At 46.2% G+C, this 13,121-nt stretch overlaps 1 protein-coding gene across 18 annotated transcripts in view; it reads left to right on the top strand.

Annotated features, from left to right (window-relative positions):
* Window positions 1-12,866, top strand: part of IRF2 (interferon regulatory factor 2) — an 87,081-nt gene extending 74,215 nt beyond the window's left edge. For 9 of the 18 annotated variants that reach the window (XM_063637745.1, XM_063637742.1, XM_063637740.1 and 6 more), the window contains 4 exons: window positions 1,808-1,972; window positions 6,428-6,571; window positions 9,842-9,888; window positions 11,527-12,866. In XM_063637745.1, the coding sequence (XP_063493815.1) occupies window positions 1,808-1,972; window positions 6,428-6,571; window positions 9,842-9,888; window positions 11,527-11,835 (665 nt within the window). In that variant the 3' untranslated portion in view covers window positions 11,836-12,866. The remainder of the gene's footprint in view (window positions 1-1,807; window positions 1,973-6,427; window positions 6,572-9,841; window positions 9,889-11,526) is intronic. The other 9 variants (XM_063637747.1, XM_055276526.2, XM_063637737.1 and 6 more) reach the window with 3 other exon arrangements.
* Window positions 12,867-13,121: the final 255 nt, after the last annotated feature.

The raw sequence follows: 13,121 nt of genomic DNA, 5'->3' as shown, positions 1-13,121 counted from the left end.
TTAAAATGTTAAAATAACAGATACAGTTGATGATGGTGGCAAAGTGCTTTGAGGACCTTGGGAATTATTTCTTCACCTTTATTTATTGAAGCTAATTTTCAGGGACATTTCATCCAACTAACAGCGGTATGAGGTCAGTTTCGTTCAAAATTAGGGCAGGACCTTAGGGACCTTCAAATGAAAATGGCCATGAAACATCACTACTTACCTATGAGAATGGCCAAAATAAATAAACACTGACAACACGAAATGCTGCCGAGGCTGTGGAGAAATTTGATCACTCAGACATTGCTGGTGGGAATGTAAAATGGCACGGTCACTCCGGGAAGCAGTTTGGCAATTTCTTGTAAAATTAAACATGAAATTACCATATGACTCAGCAATTGCATTCTTGGGCATTTATCCCAGAGAAATGGAAACTTATGTTCATACAAAACCTGAACACAAACATCCATAGCAGCCTTATTTGTAATAGTCAAAGGCTTGTAGCAACTCAGACATCCTTCAGGGGGAGAATAAACACACTGGTACTATACCGTGGAATACTACTCGGCAATAGAAAAGGAACCGATGACTGATACACGCAACAACTTGGGTGACTCTGCAGTGAATTATGCTGAGTAAAAAAACAGCCAGCCTCAAAAGTCTACTGTATGAGTCCATTAATATAACATCCTTGAAATGAACAAATTAATGAAACAGCGAACAGATTAATAGTTGCTCAGGGGTCATGGACAAAGAGATGGATGGGGAGGTACTGAAGGAAGGTGGCTATGGTTACAAAGAATAACATGAGAGAGATTGGTGGTGATGGAACCGTTTGGTGTTTTGACAGTGGTGGTGGGTACATGAACTTTCATGTGTGATAAAATTGCACTTAGTCCTGGTGCAGGTACACACTCACACAAGAGTGCAAGTAAAACTGAGGAAATCGGAACAAGATGGGTGGATTGTTATTAATGTCAATATTCTGGTTGCGATATTGTATTCTAGCTTTGCAGCATATAACCATTGGAAGAAAATGAATAAAAGGCACACAGGATCTCTCTGTATTATTTCTTACAACTGGATGTGAGTTTACAATGATCTCAAAATAAACAATATAATAAAAAAAAATTGAGGCAGGTTTCAGAGCCAGGGTGGTCAGAATTTATCTTATCAGTGTTCTGGGGAGCTGATGCTACTAATGTTTGCTAAAATTGGAGGTCTGACTCTATTCCATTGTGCTGATATTTCAGCTAGTTGGACATGTTGCCTGCAGAGCAGGAAGAGAGCTGGGAGTGTAAGCAGAGCAGCCCCCAGCTAGATGTGACACAATTGGGTGAATTTTCAGGGTCCTTCGTCTTTAGTAAGGTTTGATAATGTCTCCCTGGATCGTAGAACCCGGAAAATAAGCACAGCGCCTTCTTTTGGAGCAAGAGCAGGGAGCAGAAATCGGTCAAGTTCAAAATACTGTCATGTCTGGCCCTGGGGCTGGGGCTGGATGCCGCCTCTGGTCCTGTGGCCTTGGCTGTGACGGGGTTGACTGTGGAATTCTGCTGAGCTGGATAGGACATGGCCACCGTGCGTGCCATTGGCAGGCATGCTGGAGACAGACCTGGGGAGCCAAGTGTTGGCCGGCTGCTCCCTGGGAGACATCGCTACAGAGCTACAGAGCTCAGGCGTGTTCTTCAGCCCCATGGCAGGGGACAGATGGTGATGGGATCCTGGCGACCTGGCTCTTTTGGGGAAGACTTTCTTTCTTGAGAACGTGTGCTAGAATTGTGAGGTCAGGAGACTTTGCATGATGGCTGTCTTTTCTTTGAAGTTGTAGGACAGTCCCATCTGGATAGCAACATTGAGGATCAAGAGATTGTCACCAATCCGCCAGACATTTGCCAAGTTGTAGAGGTGACCACTGAGAGCGATGAGCAGCCGGTCAGCATGAGCGAGCTCTACCCTCTGCAGATCTCCCCTGTGTCTTCCTATGCAGGTAAGCGTCAGCGGGAGGCTCCGGTAGGGTCACCCATCTCACCACCCCACGGAGCATCTCTCCTCTGTCCTAGGAGTTATTCTTCCTGGAGTTTTTCCTACTTTAATTATCTTGATCAACATCTTCTTGGACACTTTTGTTCTTAGGTAGAGGACGGGATCACAGCATTTCTTCACTCAGTTGGCTTTTAGTAGAGACGGGGATTCACCGTGTTGGTCAGGTTGGTCTCCAGCTCCTGACCTCCGGTGATCCGCTCACCTCGGCCTCCCAAAGTGCTGGGATTACAGGTGTGACCCACAGTGCCTGGCCTCCCATAACATTTTTCTATATGGTTACAGATAAGATTTCTTTAGGGCAGTAGTTCATCAGAGTCTAATTTATTAGCCCAAGTTATTAGAAATTTGGCCGAGTGTTTTAATGGATTCTCAGTTTGAGCAGGCTGGATAGGACCTTAGAGATGATCTCTTCCTGTTCCTTCATTTCTGAAAGGGAAGGGGCTTGCTCAGGGTCGTACCGTCAGCAAGTGTCTGGGTCAGGACTTGACCTCAACCTTCAGACCCCAAGCTCATTGCTAGATCCATTCCATTCCACCAAGCGTACTTGTCCTTTCCACGTATTTTCTCTTTCTTTTTGTATCTAGTACAGGTTCTAATTAGGCCAGATGACTGAGCCCATTTCCAGTTCCCCAGGGACTTGGCTACGTAATGACAGGAGTTGGCCCAGGCCGAGTCACAGGGAGAGGAACAGATCCAGTTGGTTCTTCCATTCTTACAGAGTAAAAGCATGGCTCCTTTTGTTTGCCAACATTACTTCATCTTCTCCTCTCTTGCTGATGATCTCCATTGAATTTTGTGGAAATCAATCGTAATTAGGAAATATAAATTGTGAGTCAGTGTTACTGCCTGCAGATATTAAAAATAAAAAGCAGAGGCCTATCCTAGCAAACTGCAGTTCAGCTCTAGTAAATAGTTTAGGGATTCTTCCCTGTGCTCTTTACACGCTGCCAAATGGGGTGTCCTCCAGTAGGTGCCACCCCCACCACTGGCTCCAAACAGCATTGGAATTAGAGTTGACTCAAAGGACCGTTGTTTGTGAATTATCAGCCACTAAATCTAATCTCATTTTCCCTGAATGCCAACTTTTTTTTTTTCACTTTTAGAAATTGTGGTAAAATACATTAACATAAAATTTACCATTTTAGCCATTTTTAAATGCACGGTTTATTAGCATTAAGTGCATTAATGTTGTGCAGCCGTCACCAGCATCCACCTCCAAAACGTTTTTCATCTTGCAAAACTGAAACTCTGTCTGCATTAAACTCCAAGTCCTATTTTCCCTCCTCCACCCCAGCACCTGGCAACCTCCTGCCTATTTTCTGTCTCAATGAATTTGGCTATTCTAGGTACCTCATATGAGTGGAATCATAGTGTTTGTTGTTTTGTGACTGGCTTATTTTACTTAGCATAGGTCCTAGTGTGCATTTATGCTAGGAACATAAGTGGAACGTCAGAATAAACCTTGGCCGCAGGAAGATTATAATCTGTCAAACAGGATAAGCTTGTCATCAGTGATTTATTCAGCAAATGCATTTTGAACTCTTATACGTACCAGTCCCTATTTGGTCCTTGCCAGTATGCAGTCACAAGAACTACTATTTTTTGCAAGTTTATTGTGCCCTGGGAACCATGCTCAGTGCTTGGGTACAGTTGACTATTTGTTGCTGTTGTTAATAGAAATAGGGTTGTGCCATGTTGCCCAGGCTGGTCTAGAACTCCTGGGCTCAAGTGATCTGCTCGCTTCAGCCTCCCAAAGTGCTGGGATTACAGGCATGAGCTGCCATGCCTGGTTTGATACAGTTGACTTGTTTGATTATAATTAGAGTAACCCTGTCAGCCTGGGCGTCATCATCATCCTGTTTTTAAAAGTAATGAATCTGGCTGGGTGTGGTGGCTCACATCTGTAATCCCCACACTGGAAGGCTGAAGTGGGAGGATCACTTGAGCCCGGAAATTGGAGACCAGCCTGGGCAACATAGTGAGCCCCCACTTCTACAAAAAATAAAAAAAAGTTAACCGGGTGTGGTGGCATGTGCCCGTAGTCCCAGCCACTTGGAAGGCTGAGGCAGGAGCATCCACTTGAGCCCAAGAGTTCAAGGCTTCATTGAGCCCTGATTGCACCATTGCACTCCAGCCTGGGTGACAGAGCGAGATCCTGTCTTAAAAAAAAAAAAAAGAAAAGAAAAAAATATATATATATGGATCTATGGCTGACATGGGTAAAGCAGTGTGTCTGAGGGAGGAACACCTGGGAGCACAGCTAGAACCCATGAGCCATTGATGCCAAAGGCTGTCCTTAATCCCCACCCTGTGTTGCTGCCCTGGACAGCTGCACGGGCTCTGCCGTTCAGAACACAGCCACGTCCCGTGATCTCATTTGATTTTCACAAGGACCCACCAAAGGAGGCAGAGCAGAATGTTTATGCCTTAATTTTACAGTAGAGCTAACTGAAGTGTGAAACACTCAGCCACTTTGCTTATATTTACATAGTTATGGCTAAAAACCCATGACTTTCTTCTATATCCTGCTGCTGCAGGCATCGTTACACTCCATGTGGTTTTCTTTCTCTCTTCTTTTTTTAGGGGGCTGGAGCTTTAGAATAGACTTCTATGTTTATCTGTTGAGTAAGACTTTTCTGAGGTCTTCTTGGGGATTCTGGAAAGACCTCTTCTTGCTGTTCTGCCAGCAGTGGCATTTGCTCAAGCAAAAGATTCCGGAGAACAGCAGATCCACGCAGAGAGAAATGAACATTTCATTACTCTCTTCAGGACATTTGCATAGATTTGAAAGGAAGGATTTCAGTGCCAGGATGGCGGTCAACAGGAGGTTTTGCTGGAGCCTGGCTTTTCAGCCTGGCCTTTGGTTCTTTCCGTTGTTTTCATTGTCTGGATTCTCCAGAGCCTTGTGGAGGGAGGCTTACTGGATGGAGGCAAAATGTTCCATTGCTGCTGCTTTTCTGGAGCTCACAGTGATGTAAAACATTTCCCTGTTACTGACTGTGGCTAATTTTAGTTTCTCCGTCAGAAACTGTATAACATGCAGCCAGGAAAGGCAGCTTTCTGCGTGTATTCACCTTTCTTGCTTTCTGTTCTCCGATAGAGTCGGCCATTTGCCTGTTTTTCGTGATGGAGTTCCTTTGTTTGGGCTGTTCATCTGAATTTCAACCTCCTCTGACCACCTTTTTTTTTTTTTTTTTTTGAGATGGAGTCTTCACTCTGTCGCCCAGGCTAGAGTGCAGTAGCGCGATCTCAGCTCACTGCAAGCTCCGCCTCCCGGGTTCACGCCATTCTCCTGCCTCAGCCTCCCGAGCAGCTGGGACTACAGGCGCCCGCCACCACGCCCGGCTAATTTATTTTGTATTTTTAGTAGAGACAGGGTTTCACTGTGTTAGCCAGGATGGTCTCGATCTCCTGACCTCATGATCTACCCATCTCAGCTTCCCAAAGTGCTGGGATTACAGGCATGAGCCATCGTGCCCGGCCTCCTCTGACCACCTTTATTCATCTGTTTGGGAAACTGGTATTTGGGGGCTGCTGTTTGCCACTTTTTCCCCTTACTGATCGTTGAATTATAATCCCAGTAGTTTATTACAAAACCACATTCAGCTTTGCAAGTCTGTCTTCTCCTCTATGGTCTAAATATTATGGTGAGAAAGAGAAGAGACAGTACTTGCGTTGGATGTTTTAAGACAACATAAAATTCTAGTGTGATTTGTGAAACTTTCATACTGGGGAGGGACATTTCAAAGTGCCACTTTGGGAAGCTCTGGCGGAGAGACATGTCATGTTTAAAGGTCCATTACACAGTGACCCCTTGCCTGATCTGTGGCATCAGAATTTTATTAGGTGGTTGATGGTTTAGTAAAAGAAAATCACAGTAGAATAATGGGGGAGGTTGGGTAAGAGGGGTTGGAGCGTAGACTCGAGAAGAAAGCGTCTCTGAAGGACTCACTGGCTATAATGAGAGGGTGGAGATCACCTGCTGACCAGCAGCCGTCAGTAAAGGCTTTGAATCCTTCGGGAAACCACACCAGGCTTGCATTTTGTTGGGCAGAGAAAAGACACAATAGCTTTGAGATTAAGAGGACTCCGATTTGAAAATAATTTACTCCTGGTGAAAGTAATTGAGAATATGACCAATAGAAAGAAATTCAAATCAAACTTGCTGAACAAGAGCCTTCCAGAAAGTGTAGCAGAATGTCAGAGTGCAAAAAGGCTTTCAGATAAAAATGTATCCTCTCCCTTCCCGCAGTGTTCCTGGTTAGACAATACGTATATTCTCAGGGAGGCGTTAAAAACTGGACTGGATAGAGAGTGAACCTACAACCAGCATCACCCTAGAACTGGAAGAGCTTTTGAGATCATCTAATCCAAATCCTCCCCTTCCCTCCCACCCTAGATGCTTTCAGGAAAACTGAGACCAGAAAGGTTAAGAGAATTACTCCTGTGCCTGTTGGTTCTGTGCAAACACCTTCAGCTTATTCGGCTTGTTTGGAGTTGCTAGAGAGGCGACTCCAGACTTCTTTATTCCATTGTATTCGAAGTAAGTAATAAAGAAAAAGCAAAAACAAATCCAAACTAATCAAAAGGGAAAATGAAATAACAACTTATGTTGATAGTTCAATAGCAACACTGATCTGGAGGCACAGCTGCAGTCAGCTCCCTTGTGTAAGAAGTCAGCATGGAAGTGGCAGTGGTTGGAGTCAAACCAAGGAAACAGAGGACATGGGGCACGGTGCATCCAGCAAAGCACTTTGAGCCACCGATTCTGGGGTCACAGAGAGAACTGCTGCCCTCAGGGGGAGGTTCAGGGTTCTCTGCTCCTAAGCTAAGGTACTCAAGGCCCCTTTTTAAAACTGTCAGTGTCCTAATATGGTGCATCTTCCTGACAACTTCAGATGCTGTGGAACTTAATCTAGACATGACGCTCTTTAACTCGCATTTGTGTCAGCTGAAAACAGAAGTTCAGAGCGTGTGTATCTTTTCTTATCCGCAGCTATTTCGCTGAAGGTGAAAACTGGGTACGTAAAGGAAGTTAGCATCCCGGTCACATTCACAGGCTGTGCAAGGTCTTACCCGGGAGCCTTACCCCGCGATCTGACTTCCAGCCTCTCCTGCACCTGCGACTGGGGCTGTGCTGGAATCCGAGCCCCCAAGGCATGCTTGGTGGCGTATCTTTGTTTGTACTTGGAGGGGAAAGGAAAAGAAGACAGTGTTATTTATGGAAAGTCATTAGGAGTGAAGAGCATCTGAACCCGTGTGAAAGGAAGAGAAACCTTGGCTTTGGAGCACAAAGAAAGCTAAGCATAAAATGGAAAGCGGATCTTGAAATGTTGTCAGAGGCCAGAACAGCAGGGAAGCGGGGCTGCTGTGTGCAGTGCACAGGCCCTGGAATCAGAAGTACAGTTTTGTTTTCTCTCCTCTGTGCTGTCTCGGTTGGCAACTTTGGCAAGTTTCTCAACATCTCTGTTCCTCATTTTTCTTCTTGGGAGTGGCTGTTCCGATTCCTGCCTCCTCGGGATGCTGAGCCAGCGCGAGGGTTCTGCGAGGAGGGAATTTTCTTTCTCTGTTGTTTTTCATGTGTTTCTGCATGGAAACAGTTCTTGTGCTCAGCAGTGTCAGGCCATCTTCATAGCTGGGATCATCGTCAGCTGAGGCTGAGGGCTTCTCTGGGCCTCTGTGGCTCCCAGCACAGGATGTTTTGGGGACACATGCCCAGTCCGAGGAGTGGAGAGATCTGTCTTCTGCATGCTCACGGCCAGCCCCCCGCGATTACTCAGGCTTGTGTGAAGTCACTGGAGAACAGTGGCTGAGAAACAGGCCCAGGGACTCCAGGCTGGGACCAGTGGAGTCACATTCTTACTCTCCTTGTTTAAGGAATGCACCTGTGGCACAGTTTGTCCATTTGTTCTTTTGCCTTTAATTGATAGAGAGCCTGATCTGGGGCTAATGCTCTCACTGGAAGAAAGGGCTCTGTCTGGGCTGGAGCCATCTCATCCTAGCTCTGCCACCAGGAAGATGTGAGACAGCAGGGACCGGGTGGAAAGCTGGAAGGCACTGGAGCATAAGAGCTCTTCTGCATAACGGGGGATGACAGCAGCTGCTTCCTGACGTAGGACCCCTGTGAGACCTACATGCAAAGCCTCTGGCATGGCACTGACCCATAGGGCTCCCTAAATGTTTGCTTCTTTTAGAACACGAGCTTCACTTTTGGATTTTCTTGTGTTGTGAAATATACGTCACCTAAAATTTACCATACTTTTGGGTATGGGGTTATTAAATTCAGCATTGGAACTAAATAGGAGGAAAGGCAGTTAAAGGTTGCCATCAGGAAGAGAAGCTATTGCAGTTACTGTTTAGGCCTTGTCTGTAAAACGAATGGCTCAGGCTAAGTGATCTCTAAATGCCTAAATATTGCACAAGCTCTGCCCTCTGTGATTTTATTTCTCAGTGGTTATGGATACTGGAAAAATCGCACACCATTGATATTTTATTTTACAAAATCAAAATGTTTTAAGCATAGGTCATGTGTAATCACTAGACCTTGATTCCATTAATCCAGCCTGTTGTGCAAACCCAGTGTTAAGCAGTGCTGATGTACGGAGTGTGTGCTGTGTGCCAGGCCCTTGCTAGGCTTTTCCCATGTACCCTCTCACTCACTCTCCATGTAATCCTCTTAGCTGGTGGCAGTGCCCTCATTTTACAGAGGAGAAAACTGCTGCTCAGTAAAGTTGAGAAACTTGCCCAGTGTCTCACAGCTGGCAGGCCAAATGGGGGTGGTAACTGATTGGCTGCCATAACCATGCAGCCACAAACTTAGTGGCTTGAAGCAACACACGTTTGGATCTTACAGTTTCTGTGAGTCAGGAATCCAGGTGTGGCTTAGCTGGGTCCTCTGCTGCAGAGTCTTGCAAACCTGCCATGGAGGTGTTGGCTAGGGCTGCTGTCTCATCTGAGGCTCAACTGGGGAAGGGTTGATTTCTAAGCTCACGTGGTTTTGGCAAAAATTCGTTTCTTGCAGGTTGTTGGACTAAGGGCCTCAGTCTCTTGCTGGCTGTTGGCTGGAAGCAGTCCTTAGTTCTTTGCCATAGGAGCCTTCCCAACATGGTTGCTTGCTTCAGCAAGGCCAGCAAGGCAGAGTGTTTCCTCTCCCAGCAGGTTTCTGTGTTATGTAACATGATCATGGACACAGGATCACATCCATTTCATCCCCTTTGCTGTATCTTATTTGTTAGAAGCAGACACATTCCATCCACACTCAAGGGAGGCAATCCCAAAGAAAGTGAATCCGAGGAGGTGAGGATCATGGGGAACACCCCAGATCTGTCCACCTACAGTAACCCACATGGCAGATGCAACTCTAGAAATCCAGGATCTAAGTCCTAAATGGGTGAGAGGTAAAGGAAGGATCTGAGTGGGATGGGGATAATGCAGGAAAACCTTTTGGAAACGGTCAACTCTGCATTGGGAGCTAAATGAATTGGTTGGCATGGATTGGAAGACAGGACCCGTGTGGGCATTGTGGACAGAGCTACAGTGAGGAGGGCCCCAGGGACCAGCGCCCCTTCCTGGGAGGTAGTGCCCAGTGTAGACACAGGCCGGCCCTGGCCAAGGGAGCCTCCTCACAGCTCTCAAGCCTGGTTTCTCTGAAGATTACAGAGTTGAAATTCACTCTAGCTTCTCCCATGTAGAATGTTTGACTTCACAAAGGGAGGGAGGTGATGCGTTTAGTTACTCAGTCTCCTTTTTATAAACACTGGGGACAGCTTGAGGGACAGGAATGATGGCCCTGTGTTTTTCTCTCTGTGAACAGAAAGCGAAACGACTGATAGTGTGCCCAGCGATGAAGAGAGTGCTGAGGTAAGCTGCCGCCCAGCCCGCCCACGATGCTGCCAAGGAAAAGCCTCCCGACCAGCTCCGGGCTTTCCTCGCTGCTGGTTACGCACCTTTCCTTTAGATCACAAGCTTCACTTTGGGATTTTCTTGTGTGGTGAAATATGCATCACCTAAAATTTACCATACTTTTGGGTTTGGGGTTATAAAATTCGGCACTGGAAGTGAAAGGAGGAAAGGGAGTTAAATGTTACCATCAGGTAGAGAAGCTGTGATGGCAGGAAAAGGGAATTGAAGTGGAGGCTGGGAAATGCTGATGCTCTTACCACTTAAACATCCTACTTCACCGGCAAAAATAGAACAGGCTTCCCAGCCAAAAGCAGTGACCAGCACACGTCAGAAAATGCTAAGCAAAAGCCTCTTCCACGTGTGCGTGGGTTCCCTCCCCCTGTGACCCGTGCCCAGAGCGCTGGTTGTGTGCCCCATCTCGATTCCGAGTGGGTCCCATCGCCTCTCCCTCCCGTAGATGGGGCGCGCACAATGTCAGAAAGTGGGAATGGAGATGGAAAGCATTCCTGCTGGCCGTCTGCTGGGGGTCTGTGCTTCAGTGAATGAGAGAGAGAGAGGGAGGGAGCAAGAGAGAGGGAAGCTCGTGGTTGTTTGAATTAGTGGTTTCCCACGTACTAAACACTTTCAGAAAAAGTGCAGGCATTCTGAAAAGACAGATGTACACGCTCACATACACCCTGGCCTGATTTCTTCAAGGTTGCAGCTCTAGCCTCTTCTCTGAATGAAGCCAGCCCTGAGGCCGCTGCTTGCTGTACACTGTGGAGCTCTAAGCTGCCCCCATTTGAAAGCAATCAAGGGGTGTTCGTTACCTATCACTAAGTTCCTCACTGCCTTTTCTCTGAAAATGCAGGTTGGCTCAGGTTGACTGGGCCAGTACTGAGGGACTGAGTCACTGTGCCACACTGGCCGTGGTGACCTGAAACCTATCGAGCCTAATCGGGCCGAGCCGCAGAGCACAAGGGAACCAGAAACCAAGCTGCTGCCTTCTTTTCCTGCCTCCATAGAGTAGTCTGGAAAGTATTTCTGGGAGGTAGCAAATGGGAATTGATTTAGAAAAAAAAAAAGAAAAGGGAAGAAAAACCATTACTTGGCATATGAATAGCTGGGTGCAATAGATTTCAGTTGAGGGATGTAGAGGTGCTAAGCCTTTGTTCATTCTGCAGTTTTAAAAAATTCAGCTAAAGTGCCAACACATGGGAACGACACATTTTTCATTTAAAAATTTTTTTGGTGGGTTGTTGTTTTGAAACAAGGTCTTATTCTGTTGCCCTGGCTGGAGTGCAGTGGCACAATCATAGCTCACTGAGCCTTGACTTCCTGCACTCCAGTGATCCTTCTGCCTCAGCCTCCCAAGTTGCTGGGGCTAAAGGTGTGCACCACCACGCCTAGCTAATTCTTATGTTTTGTAGAGATGAGGACTCACTACATTGCCCAGGCTGGTCTCAAACTCCTGAGCTTAAGTGATCCTCCAGCCTCAGCCTCCCAAAGTGCCGGGATTACAGGCATGAGCCACCACACCTGGCCAGTGATGCATTTTTAAAAAAGCCATCCAATAGAAGGAGAAGGAAATACATATCTTAATTACTTTCTTGCAAGGGGCGGCCACACTGGCGGAAGAGGAATATTGAAGGCAAACAGTACCTCAGCAACATGGGGACTCGGGGCTCCTACCTGCTGCCTGGCATGGCGTCCTTCGTCACTTCCAACAAACCGGACCTCCAGGTCACCATCAAAGAGGAGAGCAATCCGGTGCCTTACAACAGCTCCTGGCCCCCGTTTCAAGACCTCCCCCTTTCTTCCTCCATGACCCCAGCACCCAGCAGCAGTCGGCCAGACCGGGAGACCCGGGCCAGCGTCATCAAGAAAACATCGGATATCACCCAGGCCCGCGTCAAGAGCTGTTAAGCCTCTGACTCTCCCCGGTGGTTGTTGGGGCTTCTTGGCTTTGTTTTGTTGTTTGTTTGTATTTTATTTTTTTCTCTCTGACACCTGTTTTAGACAAATCTAAGGGAAAAAGCCTTGACAATAGAACATTGATTGCTGTGTCCAACTCCAGTACTGGAGCTTCTCTTTAACTCAGGACTCCAGCCCATTGGTAGACGTGTGTTTCTAGAGCCTGCTGGATCTCCCAGGGCTACTCGCTCAAGTTCAAGGACCAACAAGGGCAGTGGAGGTGCTGCATTGCCTGCGGTCAAGGCCAGCAAGGTGGAGTGGATGCCTCAGAACGGACGAGATAATGTGAACTAGCTGGAATTTTTTATTCTTGTGAATATGTACATAGGCAGCACTAGTGACATTGCAGTCTGCTTCTGCACCTTATCTTAAAGCACTTACAGATAGGCCTTCTTGTGATCTTGCTCTATCTCACAGCACACTCAGCACCACCCTCTCTGCCCATTCCCCAGCCTCTCTTCCTATCCCATCCCGTCCCATCCCATCCCACCCCATCCCACTCTTTTCCTACTTTTCCTTCCCTCAAAGCTTCCATTCCACATCCGGAGGAGAAGAAGGAAATGAATTTCTCTACAGATGTCCCATTTTAAGACTGCTTTAAAAAAAAAAAAAAATCCTTCTAATCTGCTATGCTTGAATGCCACGCGGTACAAAGGAAAAAGTATCATGGAAATATTATGCAAATTCCCAGATTTGAAGACAAAAATACTCTAATTCTAACCAGAGCAAGCTTTTTTATTTTTTATACAGGGGAATATTTTATTCAAGGTAAAATTCTAAATAAAATATAATTGTTTTTTATCTTTTCTACAGCAAATTTATAATTTTAAGATTCCTTTTCTTGTTTATCAGCAGTTGTTATTACATCCTTGTGGCACATTTTTTTTTTTAATTTTGTAAAGGTGAAAAAAGCTTTTATGAGCTCATGTAGCAATCAGATTATCCTGTGGATTGATAATAAATGAATATGATATATAGTTAAATTTTTAAGGGGCATCACTCCTGGCTTTGTCTGTGTCTGCTTTAAAAGAGCACAATCACGGAATAGGACTGACAAAGTATTGTTTCTTTTTGGGGACCAAAATGTTTTCCTTTGTTGACCACAAGAAACCCTGGAGGTTCCTACTGTGAGGCTGCAGATGACTTCTTCTCTTGAGTGCTCGCCTGAGCAGGGGCCTGTGCTGAGCGTTTTGCATGACTTCCCGTCTTCGTTCACACTTGTGCTGTAGAATAGGCGT

Source organism: Symphalangus syndactylus, chromosome 4, assembly GCF_028878055.3.
Source record: "Symphalangus syndactylus isolate Jambi chromosome 4, NHGRI_mSymSyn1-v2.1_pri, whole genome shotgun sequence".
Taxonomy (NCBI): Eukaryota; Metazoa; Chordata; class Mammalia; order Primates; family Hylobatidae; genus Symphalangus; species Symphalangus syndactylus.
The sequence above is the reverse complement of the archived record's forward strand: the minus strand, read 5'-3'. Positions and strand labels throughout refer to the sequence as shown.